The sequence below is a fragment of the Ochlerotatus camptorhynchus genome, unplaced genomic scaffold (assembly GCF_037179485.1).
Source record: "Ochlerotatus camptorhynchus isolate MF236.1 unplaced genomic scaffold, CSIRO-AGI_Acam_v1.1 ptg000467l, whole genome shotgun sequence".
Lineage (NCBI taxonomy): Eukaryota > Metazoa > Arthropoda > Insecta > Diptera > Culicidae > Ochlerotatus > Ochlerotatus camptorhynchus.
This window is the reverse complement of record NW_027040953.1, coordinates 2,476,229-2,491,827: the sequence shown is the minus strand read 5'-3', so window position 1 is coordinate 2,491,827 and position 15,599 is coordinate 2,476,229. Positions and strand designations below refer to the sequence as shown.

The 15,599-nt window shown below is 45.1% G+C and overlaps 1 protein-coding gene across 2 annotated transcripts; it reads right to left on the bottom strand.

Annotated features, from left to right (window-relative positions):
• Positions 1-875: 875 nt before the first annotated feature.
• Positions 876-14,937, bottom strand: LOC135712271 (uncharacterized). Of its 2 annotated transcripts, XM_065235226.1 has the most exons (7): positions 13,863-14,937; positions 13,115-13,624; positions 12,634-13,056; positions 12,195-12,572; positions 3,476-3,874; positions 3,037-3,402; positions 876-2,858 (listed from the first exon to the last, which is right to left on the bottom strand). In XM_065235226.1, the coding sequence occupies exons 1-7, from the start codon at positions 14,816-14,818 to the stop codon at positions 1,886-1,888; spliced, it is 4,005 nt and encodes a 1,334-aa protein (XP_065091298.1). In that variant the 5' UTR covers positions 14,819-14,937; the 3' UTR covers positions 876-1,885. The 2 variants fall into 2 exon arrangements, with proteins under 2 accessions (XP_065091298.1, XP_065091299.1); XM_065235227.1 differs by lacking the exons at positions 3,037-3,402; positions 3,476-3,874 and having other exon boundaries at positions 878-2,858.
• Between the last annotated feature and the right edge of the window lie 662 nt (positions 14,938-15,599).

The following is a 15,599-nucleotide window of genomic DNA, read 5'->3' as shown; positions in this document are numbered from 1 at the left end:
GGAATTCTGACGTTCTTTTGCTTCAGTGTAGAATACACTATTCTCGTTCTCAACACTTCATCCTTTCACGGCAACTTAATCAGAAAATTACTTTTCAATGAACACATTTTCGAAAAAAAAATACTTCTTTAGAAAGAGACCAAAAACTGACCCCAAATCATTATAACTTCATATTTAATAAAAAGAGCGTTTTTGACAAGTTAGAGAAAAGTACCCCACTGTGCGTCGTAAGAATGTCAGACCCGACTCAAAGAAGACGAGCAGGCGCGCAGTGTGGCGAAGTGGATCGACTTGCGGAGCCTTCGAAGATAGCGGTGCTGGCGACGTGCACCCTAGACCAATTTTCCACTGCTGAAGAATTTCACTGATCTGCCAGTTTAGAATGTTTGAATTGTTTAGAATCAAACCAAAATTTTAGGGTAGCTTTATACATATATTTACTTCAAAAATCAAAAGAAAAGTTAATCGATGGAGCCTTGAGTGTAAAATTGAACGCATTTTGGCTTGATGCCCTCCATCAAAGTCTTTACAGTGTCATCCGGTACCAGTTTCTCAGTTTTTTTTCCATTTTCTTAACATGTCCTTCTCGTCTTTGACTGCCCTAATAAAAAATAACCATAAACGAACGATAACCCAAATCATAGAACTATTCCACAAATGGTTTGGTTGATACCCAGAACACGTCGTTAAGCAAATTAACCATACAATTTTTATTAGGGTGTCTTCTTGCTCTTCCGAAGTTCCCGCTTCATTATTGCCCAGTACTGCTCCACCGGGCGCAGCTCCGGACAGTTTGGCGGATTCATGTCCTTTGGAACAAAGTGGACAGAATTGGCCTCATACCACTCCAGGACACTTTTAGAATAGTGGCATGATGCCAAATCTGGCCAAAATAGCGGAGCTTCGTCGTGCTGCTGCAAGAACGGCAAAAGGCGCTTCTCGAGGCACTCAGATTTGTAGATCTCGCCATTTACTGTGCCCTTTGTCACGAAAGGCTCACTCCTTAGTCCGCAAGAGCAGATGGCCTGCCAAATGAGATATTTGGAGGCGAACTTCGACATTTTCTTCTTCTTAAATTTGTCGTCCACATCGAACTTGCTCTTGCCGGTGAAAAACTCCAACCCCGGAATTTGCTTAAAATCGGCTTTTATATACGTTTCGTCGTCCATCACACAGCAGCCATATTTTGTCAGCATCTTCTCGTAGAGCTTCCGTGCCCGAGTTTTAGCCGGCGATTGTTGCCGCTCATCGCGGTTTGGGAAGTTCTGTACCTTGTATGTATGTAGTCCAGCTCTCTTCTTTGCATTCTGGACGTAGCTCTGCGACATGCCGATCTTTTTAGCCAAATCACGGCTTGAGACGTTGGGATTTGCTTTAATCATCCGCTTCACCTTTCCCTCCGTCTTTTTGTTCTCCGGTCCCGGTTTTCTTCCAGCTCCTTTGCCGTGGTCCAACGTCAACCGCTCCTGGAACCGCTTCAACACTCTGGAGACGGTTGAATGGTGAATGTTCAACATTTTTCCCAACTGCCGGTGCGACAGGTCAGGAAATTCCAGGTGTTTGGAAAGAATTTGTTCTCTCAACTCGCGTTGGTTCACCTCCATTTTCGTTGAATCGAAAAACACGACTTCGAGTTTGACAGCATGTACACAATACACATCAATGAGAAAGTGTGCAAAATTTGGTTGATTTTTACCCAATGGTAAAAAAGTTATGCCCTGTTGAATGTGTCGCAATAATTTCGTGTTCGCCCTTTACTGAGTAGTTAGGTAACCAAAAAGCACAGGAGTTTCGGACGAATCGAAAAAGGAAACTTATTTGAGCTATCTCTTTTAACGAAAGTGTCTTTGTTTCTGATCAATGGATGTTGGTAATGATTTAATAATTACTGCTGGCTGGTGCTGCCGTAGATTTCTTGAAACTCTTCCCACGACAGCTGATGGGCCTTCGCCAGATGGGTCTTCATCTGCACCTTCAGCATGAAACACTGTCCACATAGTTCGCACGGGTACGGTTTCTCATTGGTATGGGTCCGCATGTGGACGTCCAGCGAGTACTTCTTCTGCAGAATCTTGCCGCAGACGTTGCACGGAAAATGTCCCGTGTGCCGCCTCAGGTGCTCCCGAAGGAGAGACTTGTGCTTCAACAACTTCCCACAAACGGTACACGGGACCTTCTGGCTTTCGTGCTTGATCGCATAGTGATAGTCGAATGTACTTCTGTATTTGAACTTTTCGTCACACTGATCGCACTCATATTTATAACCCTCGTCGCAATGGACCAGTACCTCGTGCCGATCACGTGTTATCTTGTTACTGTACTGCCGACCGCATCCCTCGAACGAACAAATATACGGCTTCAGGCCGTTGTGCTGGTTCATGTGGTACTCAAAGTACGATCGCTCGATTTGCTTCCCGCACAGTTCACAGATCTTTTCGTATCGAACAATTCCCCCCTTGGTTACCTTTATACAGCCCTCGTCGTCGAAGCTTCTCTTGCCCGTGAAGCGTCGCTTATGCGTCATGTATGCTTCCGTGATTTCCTGGATTCGACGTTTCTTAACTTTTTTCGTGTGCGTCGCTCCCGATGGCTCGCCTTCTTCAGCCGGATCGCCTTCGTTCTCTGCGGTCAAGCTTTCCGCCATTTTCGAGAACAGATCATACAGTGGATTGCTGCTCATTGGTTCATCTTCTTCATTATCATCGATTGGTTCATACACAGCCGCAGCGCGGGATTTACGTGGTCGGTGCATGTTCCGTAAGCGACGCCACTCACTTCTGGCTGCCCACGCATCACAGTTATCGAACATTCCGGCAATCTGAGACCACATTGCGCCACGCTTGTCCGACTTGAAATAGCTAGAATAGATGGAAATAAGACAAACATGAATCGATTGGGTAACATACGTTATGGGATTTTGAATCTTAGATGCCAAGAAACCAGAAGTATCCAGCGGAAATTAGAACCCCTCATCTGAGAATCGCACGCTTTACCGCATAGCTATACATCCACCAACCCCGGAAACTAGATACTCACTCGACATGAGTCGTATTCCACAGGTGCTCATGCTTGAACACTTCCTCTACCAGTCTGACCTTGTCCTCCATGGTGGAAAATGGCCCCACCTCGCCAGGTTCCTTCAGCGGGACGTCTTTTTTGGGAAACCCTCCACCATGTTTCCCTAGCTGCATGTGACCATCGAGCATCGCATGTAGCTTCCGGTAGAGCGGATCACACAAGAGATGATTTCTTTTAGTAATTGATCCTTGCAAGTATCGTAATCTCCGAGTGCGATAAATGTTCCTCAGTCGGGTCCACAGTTCCTTCACATAGGCTTTGGTGACATTCATTTCCTGTGCGATGGTATCCCAAACTGCGTCTCTTTTCTCAAAATTCTGGTGGCTGTAAACGACAGGATAGGGTGGGAAGTAAAAACGCGCGCAAGAAAAAGAAAAATCTATTTATAGGTACTGACTTAGGGTGTTTGCTGTTCCAGATGAGTTCGTTTTTCTCGCATAGCACGGCTAGTTTCAAAGTCTCGTCGATGTCATATTCCACAGTATCGCCATCCCCATGGTCTTCCAATACATCGTTGGATTCCGATTCGTCTGCCATGTGCGCGGAGTTCCTCGAGGCAGCTTTTAGATTTAAATCAATTCGCATGCTTTTAGAAAACATCATATTCATTTTCTGGAACAGCGGATCATACTCAAAGTGAGCTTTGAGATCCGTATTGCTCTGCAGCATGCGTTTCATCCGGCTTCGGTACGAATCTCGCAACAATTTATACGCATATTTGATCTTTGTACTGCTCTGGTTCATTGACACAGCAATCCGTTTCCACGTTTCGTCCCGTGCGACAGCATTGTGAAAGCTGTAACGTCACAAAAAAAAACTTTATTTGAGATATAAAATCCAAACAAGACGAGGCCCCTATCGTTTATCGTTTGAGTTCGTTCAAAATCTGACTCCACTTCATAACCAAACCAATGTTGGTGCCACGTGATCATGTACTTCGTTTTGGTAGAGCTTTTGCAAGGATTGAACGCGATTTTCGTTGCTCTACTACGATCAATATCGGCACTGTACACTAGCTCGGTTGATCGCTCCTTCAAGAGCAATGTTGAATGGTATGTTTGAAAATGCATCACCTTGCTTCAATCAGTGTAAGATCGCGAATGAGATCAAAAATTATCCGTACACTCCAATTGTTGTATAAATTTGTCTTTAAATATCCAGCCCAGACACAATTGTTTTATTTGTCAGAAATTTCCCATAACGGTTATTTCATTGCACGTATCTTCCCTTATTCTACTAGTCGTGTGACAAATGTATGGTGTCTATTTAATTTTCACGGAGAGTAACCTCACACGACGTGACTTTTATCACCTCACTAGTGACCTCTGATGACATTAAATTTTCATCTATTTGTTTGGATAACTTTTTCCAAGCCTATAGATAACCGCTTGTTCCAATTGGCGCATGTTGCCTAATACTTATTCATTTTAATGGACATTGCAAATGTTCATTTGTAGTAAACTCAGCCTACTATCCTGTCAAATTCACCATGAGCAGCACTGTAACCATGTTGTCATTTTGGGCTTCGGAAGTTGTCCGAATATCCATCTGCTTCTTACTAGTGTTCTTCCGGATACATCTTCGTCAAGGACTTTTCTGGAATCTTCCTGGTTTCTCTGCAGCGTCCTTTTTTTCGCCTCGAACGAGTCAAGGCAGTTTCGCCTTTTGATGCCGACTTTTTCAAGGATTCAGATAAGCGGAAACTAGTTGCATTGTTTACCCTTTGCTTCCCATGGTAGCACAGGTGATTCACAGCTTTTTGGTCTTTCTTGATCAATAATCAGCACTGATGTATGCTTCTCAGTGTGCTCATTATTGAAAAAAATGCCACTATTGAAAAAATTATTGACCTGAGGTCCATCGTTGTTCGGATCTTATGTAGAAAAAACTTCTTCACAGCAGACTTTTGCGTTTAGCAGCTTGAAGAATTTTAGTTTCTTCCTTTCCTCCTGCAGGCAATCGGCGCAGCAAGTACTACTTTTAGGTCCACCCGGCTTCAAGACAATCTAGATTTTGTAAATCAAAAACGCTCGACGTGGACGCTAATCAAATAGCCTTTAAATATTGATATTTCCTTCAGTTAGTTTTAAGACAATTTAGCAATTTTCAATTCAAACTGTGAAAAATGTAGTTTAACTAGGATAGCTTCTAACAAATTGAACCAATTATTCCGAATCGTGACTTGCTTCTGTCGTATTCTTCTATCTGACGTTTTCAACTTGGTAGACGTCACGACCGAAGTTAAGTTGCCGGCGATCCCTCGTGAAAGTTTTATTTATTGCAGCTGCCCAGTGACGTTGTACGCAACAAATCCCCGACCTGTAAACCCGATCCCGAATCATCCACTGGATCTGGATTACCATCAGAAATCTCCAGTACCGCCAACTTGGCAGTTGCCCGTTTAAACACTCCGCTGTTAGTCCGTACCATAGCCTGACGTACCCGTCCGTCACTGGACACGATAGGTTCTTCGACCACTCCTCGCACCCAAGCCTTTCGGCGATCTCCTTCAACGACGTACACCAAGTCACCCTTCTGCAACTGCTGCGATTCCCCAAACCATTTCGTTCGCTTATTGATGGTAGGAACGTATTCCCTTATCCAGCGCTTCCACATTTCATTTGATAGTTGCTGAGACCGTTTGTACGAGTCTCGTAGAGCCTGAGCTATATTCGTTGGTGGCACACTTTCCTGCGGTTCATTTGGCGCCGTCCCACGCAGGAAATGATTTGGAGTGATTGCAATTTCTGAGGAACTCTGAGGAACGAACATAAGAGGCCGACTATTTATCATATCTTCTGCCTCGGAGAGAGTGGTCAGAAGAATCTCGTCGGACAGTTTTCGCCCGTCATCCAATGCTGCTATCGACTGCTTCACTGTGCGCACCATTCTCTCCCAAACCCCACCCATATGAGGGGCGGAAGGGGGATTGAAGTGCCAGCAGGTTCGTGCACTGGTGAACTCTTCTGCGCATTCCTTATTCATTTCTCGAATCTGCTGTAGGATTTCTTTGCTGGCTGCCTTTAGGTTAGTGCCGTTATCAGAAAAGTACTCTGCTGCAGGGCCCCGTCGACATATGAAACGACGAATAGCCATAATACACGATTGAGCGGTAAGACTATATGCTATCTCTAGATGAATAGCACGAACCACCATACAGGTGAACACCACAATCCAACGTTTCTCCGAGTGTCGTCCGACCGTAACTTCCACCGGACCAAGATAGTCGACTCCAACATATGTAAACGGTCGCTGATATGGAGTCAACCGTTGCACCGGGAGTGCAGCCATCCGAGGCATACTTTGTCGATTCTTCTTCACCTTACACCAGACACATCCTTTCTCCACTTTTGTGATGAGCGAACTAAGCTTTGGAATTAAGAACCGCTGTTTGATCTCGTTCTTCACAGTCTCTCGGAAAGCGTGCCCAAACCTTTCGTGGAAACTACGTACTAGTTTCTCCGTGATAGTGCTGTCGCGTGGCAGTATTATCGGGAATCGTAAATCGAACGGAAAATGTTCGGCATTAGCACTTCGTCCTTCCAATCGAAGCACACCAGACGCATCTATAAGTGGTGTATATTCATAGAGCTTACTTGACTTCTCTAGCGGAATCCAATCTTTGCGTTCCAGTTGTTGATTCTTCCGTAGTGTCTTGATTTCGTCACCGAACGATTCGCCTTGTGCCATCTTGAACAAAACCTCCTCTGCCTTCTGAAACTCTGCTTGTCGTAGGGGAATTCTAACCGAAGGAATTCTGGTCATAATCCATCTTTCTTGAGACGCCGTAGGTTGTAAGGTTTCGATAGGTTGTCTACGAGCCTTCAGCCGACAATTCGACACGAATCTGAAGAGGCAAGCTACTGTTCGCACAAATACATTCCATTTCGAAATGTTGTTAGCGTTGACGAACGGTTTCACCAGGGCGATGTCATGGAACAAGAACATGGCTCTCAGTTCTGTTTTCGTGTTTGGCGGAGGGAGTGCTTGTTGCGGCCATGTTTGTGGTGACATGTACAGAAATTCTGGCGCCCGAAACCATGGACTTGTGGAATGTAGTCCAGGATAGCGCCCCCACTTAGTTAGACAATCAGAAATGTTCAGTTTAGAGGGTATCCAGCGCCAATCTAACAAGTTGGTTAGGCTTAATATTTCACCGATTCTGAAGCCGACGAACTGTTTATATTTTCGCTGGTCTGAACGGATCCAGGAGAGTACAGTTTGTGAATCGCTCCAAAAGAAAATTTGCTGAATCTCAAGGGAATGAATTTGTCGAATATTTTTCGACATGCGTGCTGCCAGTACCGCTGCTTGCAGTTCTAAACGAGGAATAGTAAGCTGTTTCAGCGGGGCTACCTTGGATCGGGCCATCACCAAAGAACATCGTACTTCCCCATCGACATCAATCCGTAGCAAACCAGCACAACCAAATGCATTTTCACCTGCGTCACAAAACAGGTGTAGCTGAATCGGTCTAAAACAATCCGACTGGATACTCCCGAAGTAGGACCTTGGAATCTTAACCTGCTCTATTTCCGGTAACATGCTCATCCATAGATTCCACTTGTTCAGCGATTCCTCATCGATAGCTTCATCCCATTCACATCCCGTACGCCAAAGATCTTGGATCAACATCTTTCCCAGCACAATAAAAGGTGCCAGCAGACCCAACGGATCGAAGAGAGACATTACCGTACTGAGAACTTCTCTTTTGGTAGGACGCTCTAGCCTTACGTTACGAGATGGAACCGAGCATGACAGCACATCTTCTTGCGTATCCCAAACTACTCCCAGCACTCGTTCTCGATCGACGGACTTGTCCTGATTGAGGTGAATCATATTATTTAACCTTGACTCACCTAGATGCCGCAATACGTCATCGGAGTTTGATGCCCAGTTCCGAATTTCAAAGCCGGCCTTCGAGTGGATAAAACGAACTTTTTTAGCTCGCCGTATAGCTTCTTCCTCAGTATCTACGCTGTTATAATAATCGTCGACATAATGTCGTTCGACAATTGCCTTTGATGCTTCCGGAAACTGATCTGCAAACTCCTGGGCATTGAGGTTTTTTATATATTGTGCTGAACACGGGGAGCACGTAGACCCGAAAGTGGCAACGTCCATAACATATACATCGGGCGGATGATTTGTATCGAAACGGAACAGAAACCACTGTGCTGATTTATCTGCCTCCCTGATGAGCATTTGGTGGTACATTTCCCGCACGACACCACCAAAGGAAACCGGTTTTTCGCGGAACTTACAGATCACAGCAGGGAGTGAAGCTAACATGTCGGGACCCTTGAGCAAATTGGAATTTAGCGACACTCCATTAACTGTTGCCGCAGCATCCCATATCAGGCGCACCTTTTCTGGCTTTTTGGGATTCAAAACGACGTTCAGCGGTAGATACCACACTCTAGTGCAATCTGCGGCTGCCAGCTCGGCATCCGTTGCCTTATGACAATATCTTTTTTCCTGGTACTCCTTTATCTGCCGAAAGACATTCGTTCGCAGTTCTGGATTTTTGGAGAGTCGCCGTTCTAACGCTTTCAGTCGTTTCGTTGCCATAGGGAAACTGTCCGGAAATGTAGGATTGTCATACTTCCAGATTAGCCCGGTCTCGACTCTAGGATTGGTACAGTCGCCGTACAAGACCCCTCCAGAGTATACTGTGAACCCAACAGTTCATGGAGTTCCTTGTTGCTCACGGTTTCGATCCCATGGTGGTTGACGAAGGCCTTAGCTGAAGTTCTTTGTTGATCTGTTCCATACACCGTCCAACCGAGAATGGAGCGAACCGCAATCGGCTCGCCAGGTGCACCGACTCTAGACTCCAAAGGTGCGAAAAGGTGTAAATTGTCCAATCCTATCAGCACCCTCGGTGCTTCTCCATGATAGTCTACGACTGGAAGGTTCCGCAGATGTCCGTAACGTTCTGCGATCTCGTCAAATCGAATGCTTTGTTGAGGTAATTAAAGTTCTCTAACGGTACGCGCATGCGAAAGTTGATGCTTAGTCGTACTTTCCCTGGCGGATATCGATAGGTTCAATCTAATCGACTGATCTTCGTGCCGCTTCATGTTTGCTGTCCATACTACCACCAACGGCTGCGGTACACCTTCGGCGTTGAGTTCATCCACTAGAGAGTTCTCCACCAGCGTAGCAGATGCACCTTCGTCCAAAAAGGCAACGGAGTCCACTGCATATACACCGTAATACAGCGTGATCGGGATCATTCGGAAAATGACAGATCCTGTCCGAAGGTGAGTGTTGCATTCGACGTGAGCTACTTGGATGACTTCTTCGGCTCGATGTAGTAGCGGGTGGTGTCCACCTTTGCAATTATCGATGTTGCAGCGGACATTGAACGTGCACCGCGTTTTTCCGTGGTCATTTAGGCACGTTGTGCAGAGCTTATACTTCTCCACAATCTTCATCCGATTTTGCAAGCCGAGCTTAGCAAAGTCGTCGCAAAACCTCACCTTGTGATCGGTTCTCCTGCAGACCACGCATGGCAATCTTGCTTTCTGATGTGATGAAGGCTGTCTTCCGTTTAGCCGCATACTTTGTGCATCATGAGTGTGCACATATTCCTTCTTCTTCGACTTATTTCTCGCAGGGTCAGTCGAGGGCTCAGCTCCGATGAAGTCTGTTACCTCCGAAACCTCAGACACGATTTCGTTAGTAAAATCTGTGAATATCCTGAGCGGAGTTCCAATCTTTCCCCGCTTAAATCGTACCCAATCTAGCTTGTACTCCGACGGAAGTTTGCTGACCAGCTCTTGTACCAGCATTGGGTTACATAAATGGTCTTGCAGTCCAGCTGCTTCGAGGTGGTCGCAGAGTTGCTTAACGGTGATCCCGAAGTATAGAAAGGTTTCAAGTTTATCTAATCTCGGTGCTTGTGCCTTACGGACCTTCGCTACTAGCGTCTTGAGTAGCTTTTCCGGATTGCCAAAGAGTTTGCGTAAGTCATCTATTACTTCAGGCACCGAATCAGGTAGCAGTAAGCGGCTTTGGACGGCTTCCTTAGCAAGGCCCTGTAGACTGTCTTGAAGTCTCTTCAAATTATCCGTGTTGGTGAAACCGCATGCAGCTGTGGTGTACTCATAGCAGCTAATAAAAAGAGGCCAAACTTCTGGTTCTCCCCTAAAGGTTGGCAAATGTTTCGAGGCCGCTTGTCGTGCGGCCAACTGTGCCTTAGTTGGACCTCTGGCCTGAATCCGTGTTTCTCTTGGTGACCCCGACCTGTTTCGCTTTCGACGGTTCAAAATATCACGGATGGCAGCAAGTTCTTCTTCCGTCCATTCTTCCTGCAACGGTTGCTCCTTTTCATCATCTTCTTCTTCTTCTTCTTCTGATTCGGCATCTCCTTGGTTGACTTCTGAACCTTTTCCGAAAGCATCCTTCGCCTTTCGGTCAACTAGCTTTATCTTAATAGGAGCTCCAACTTGTGGTTCTTTCGCTTTCGGACGGGCCCCTCTCGAATCTTTCAGCGTAGGTTCCAGCCACTGACGTACTCTATCCAATGAATCACCAGTCTCAGCACCATCCTCAGCCGCCTCGTCTTCAGGGGTCTCATATTGACGTACCATATCGAGTTTCAACCTTTGGAACTGATTTCTGAGTGATTGCTGCGTTTCTAGAAATGCTCGTTCATCCTCCAAACGTTGTTTTAGCAACAATTCCGGAGTGATTTAAGATTTGGGCGTAATTGCATTTGTAAACAAACACGTCAATCACCGATTTCTCACAAATAAAAGCTCAAACTCGAAAAGTAATAATACTATGAGGAAGAGGAATGATTCCTCTATCATTTGGTATAGTTTGTTTGTGAGATTAAGCTTTTATTCAAGAGAAATCAGTGATTGACGTGTTTGTTTACAAAAGCATTTACGCCCAAATCTCAGATCACTCCGGAATTGTTCCTTCGCCAACAGCTCTCGCTGCTGGGCCCGCTTTTTCTCCATTAAAGCACATTCCATTTCGAGACGTTTTTCAGCAATGTTTCGCTGATCTTCCAGTTCCTGTTCTCAGGCCTCTCGTTCCTGCTCCAGTAATTGGAAAGCTTCCGAATTCGATGTCTGACTAGCTCCTCCGCTAACTTCCGAGCCCGCATCGCTCTTTGCACCAGAACCTGGCTTTTTAGTTGCCGATTTTTTAGCGGCTCCCTTTTTGCCGGTTTTCGGTAAAGTTAACATATTGCTGCACTTTGAACAGGTCCAAGACTCATTTTGAACATCATCCGTGCCATTTTGAGGTTACGTCCGATTAAAATTCTTCAAGTTTGTTCGGATCTTATGTAGAAAAAACTTCTTCACAGCAGACTTTTGCGTTTAGCAGCTTGAAGAATTTTAGTTTCTTCCTTTCCTCCTGCAGGCAATCGGCGCAGCAAGTACTACTTTTAGGTCCACCCGGCTTCAAGACAATCTAGATTTTGTAAATCAAAAACGCTCGACGTGGACGCTAATCAAATAGCCTTTAAATATTGATATTTCCTTCAGTTAGTTTTAAGACAATTTAGCAATTTTCAATTCAAACTGTGAAAAATGTAGTTTAACTAGGATAGCTTCTAACAAATTGAACCAATTATTCCGAATCGTGACTTGCTTCTGTCGTATTCTTCTATCTGACGTTTTCAACTTGATAGACGTCACGACCGAAGTTAAGTTGCCGGCGATCCCTCGTGAAAGTTTTATTTATTGCAGCTGCCCAGTGACGTTGTACGCAACAATCGTAGCTGAACTCCTTTGATCAACAAAGAATGTGCGGTTGTGTTCCATTTGGTGAATTTTCACTTAAATTTGACAGATGGAGAATTTTCAAATAAACCTGCTAGTGCAAGAATAGCAAACTTATTTCTGACAGACGTTCTCGAAAATTCGGTCGATCAACAACAGAGGGATTTTAATTTATTTTCGAAGAGTCAAATATAAGAGAAAATCCACTAAATGGAACAACCTGAGCTCTCGGAAAAAAAAATCTTTGCCAAAGGACCTTTGCAACGACCAAAAGTACGGATTGAACTGCTCTTTACCGATTATTGAGACGCCCCCTAACGTACCCCAACCCACTTATACACTAGAAAAAAAAACGTCGGAGTCTATACTTACTCGGGATGGGTCGCATTCCACAGGAACTGATACTTGATCACTTCTTCCACCAGTCTGACCTTGTCCTCCATGGTGGGGAACGGTCCCGCATCGCCTCTACCGGCATCCTTCGTCTGTTCCGACGATTCACTTTTGCTGATCCCCCCACCGTACTTCCCCAGATGCATGTGATCCTTGAGCATCGTGTTCAACTTCCGGTAGAGAGGATCACGCAAAAGATGACTATTTTTCGCGAGATTTCCCTTCAATAATCGCAACCTCCGACCGCGATACACGTTCCTCAGGCGGGTCCACACGGCCTTCGCTTGGACCCTGGTGAGGTTCATCTTCCGTGCAATGGAATCCCAAACGATGTCTCTTTTCTCCAAATTAGCGTGACTGGAAATTATAGGATATTGTAGAAAATTACAACGGAGAAACAATATTTCATTATACTGACTCGGGATGTTTGCTGTTCCAGATTATTTGGTGCTTCTCACATAACACAGCTAGTTTCATATTCTCATCGCCTTCATCTTCGACAGTATCGCCATCTCCATGGCCTTCCGGTGCCTCGTCAGATTCCGATGCATCCATCATGTGCGCACTGCGCTTCCATGCTGCTGCTGGTTGCGGTGGTCCTGTTACCGGTGGAATTGGGCCGATTCGCATATTTCCAGCAAACATCAATTCCAGCTGTTTGAAGAGTGGCTCGTGCAGAACCCGAGCTTCAGGATGTAACAGTCCCTGCTTCAAGCGTTTCACCCTGCCTCGGTACAAATCTCGCAAACACTTCCACGCGTATTTGGCCTCTTCGCGTGTTTTGTTCAACGTCACAGCAATGCGATTCCACGTTGCGTCCCTTGCGACGGCATTGTGAAAGCTGTAAAAAGAAACGTTATGAGACATACATTCAAATCCAGTCCAAGTTTATAACCCACTCCTGATGCTTCTGGTTCCAAAGATGCTGATGCTTGTACACGAGCTTCGCCAGTGTCATCTTCTGAGATGAAACCGGAGTGTCATCTTTCTTTTTGGTTTTGTCTTCCGTATCTTCGTCCTCCTGATGTTCTTTCAGCACTACCAACACATTTTCCTCTTTTTCCTCCTCAACCGTAACTTGCTCCGGCTCTTGCTCTTGCTTAACGACTCCACCTTCGTTGGTTTGATATATATGGTGCAGTATTTCAATCAACTTGTAAAACTGCGTATCGGCCTTGGTCCTGACCCTGGCGCCTTCTCTCACCCGTTTCTTATGTGTCCGATAAATACCCTGTAGCGAACGCCAATGCAACCGAAGATTGATAACATCCATATTGAACTTTCTAGCTATGCTCTTCCAGGTCTGATCCATTGTATGCGTTGAACTGGCCAGTGATCTATCCCAAAGATCCGGATTATTTTTAACCTCCTCAGCAATGGCAATTTTAAGACCTATTGGAAAGTTTTTCCTGGAAGAAAGAAACTAGTCATTTGGAATCACCTTTCGATGCCTCATTAACTACCGTTCTGATTCACATTTCAGACACTTCATAATGATATCTTGCAATACCTATATAATCCTATTATATAATATTCTAGCGTTTAGAATCATAAGGGCCCAACTGCTTAAGGTCGATAGGCATTTCAAGATATAATTAAAAACCGTCCGAGATATGAATCAGAACGATAGAGAAACATAACACTTACCCATCCGTTCGTTCGTCCGTGTCCACACTGTCCGGTGCAACCCATGGCTCCACGCTATCATCCAGCTCCGGAACGATCTGATTCATAAGGTTGAACAGCGCACAACCCTTCAACCGAAGTATCATCAGCCGGGTACCCGTTGCGACACCCGCTTTGGTAGCCAGATAACTTTGCTTCATTCTATTCCAGCGAGTTCTAGTTGCGGAATATGCCATTTCTAACTGTTCGGCAATTTCCGCCCACAGTTCTTTATGATTGACTGGAGTGGAAGTGAACTGCTTCAAACGCTTCAGCACTTCCTGGGCGAGTTTGACTTGTTGCTCATAACTCGTCGAACCAATCCCGTCCGAAGGTTCGGCCTCATTATTCTCGTCAACTTCTTCATCACTTTCATCGGTCGATGGCCGGTCTGGTTTAATATCCAGCACTTCCATAGCCATTGGCTCGTCACCCCAGTCTTCTTCGTTATCATCAGGTTCCTCCTTTACCAGTAGCATCGGAACAAACTGTTGGGAAATGGAATCCTCGTCTGCCGTTCCTTCCACACCTTCTACCCCGACAAGTTGCTCATTGATCGTATCTTTGTGCTCCTGAACCAGCCTCCGCAGCTCACCTACATATTCCCCATATCGTTCCCATCTTTCGCTGTCTTCATAACGAATCTGCACCGATTCGTAAATCTCCTCCGTCTGACGACACAGCGTCCGGAATTCATCAATCAAGCACACCGTTTGCCGGCAGTTGGTGCAGATAGTTCGGATGCTATCTTCCGGGGAAACGAACACTCCCAGACAGTCTCGTATTTTGAACGGAAGACTTTCGTCATCTTCGGTGAAAATATTCTGAAAGCCTCGGTCCGCATCATCTTCTTCGTCTGTCCACTGCAGGCACAGCCGACATCGCGGTTCTGAATCGGTGGATGTTTCAGCTCCTTCTTCTGGTAAGGAATAGTCCATGTTAGAGGCTTCTCAGTACTTCGTTAAGCTGTGTGCATAATATAATGGTTCCACAATTCTTCAGCAAGTATTTGAAATTAAAATTTCCATAAGTGACGGTAAATTTTTTAAAAATTTCTAGCAATAGACAAAAAATGTTATCCGTAAACAAATTTCTGACTGTCAAGCAGAGTTTTTTCTTAACTCAAGTGTTGCCAAAATGTTCGCATTGCTTTCAGTGTTACAACAAGATATTTACATAGAGGTGGGATCCTGGGGTGATGTGAGCAGGGGTTCACTCTATTTCAAAACTACCCAAATTTGGGTAAAATCTACCCAGATCGGTCAACACTGAACCTACCCAAAAATGGGTAAATTATGTTAGGGCTGACAAGTTGATAAATGAACAAAGTCGATCGGATTCATGTCAATGTTGTTCATTTGTCAACTTGTCATTCCCAACACAGTTTACCCATTTTTGGGTAGGTTCAGTTTTGACCGATCTGGGTGGATTCTACCCAAATTTGGGTAGAACCTACCCAAAAATGGGAAAACATGCATTTACCCAAATCTGGGTAAACGTACCTGCGACAGAAACTAGGCAACGGTTACTCAGATGTTGACGTTTGATAACAGGGTAAACTTTATCAATTTTAATAGAAATTAGTGCAGTAGCTCTATCAAACATAACCTCACCCGACTAGCTCCTCTAGCCTGTTATAGTCCTCTCCAGGCGGGTTCGTATTGGTGCGATTTGCGTGTGTAAGTGAGATGGAATTTTTTGTTTGCTGTAAAAACTGTC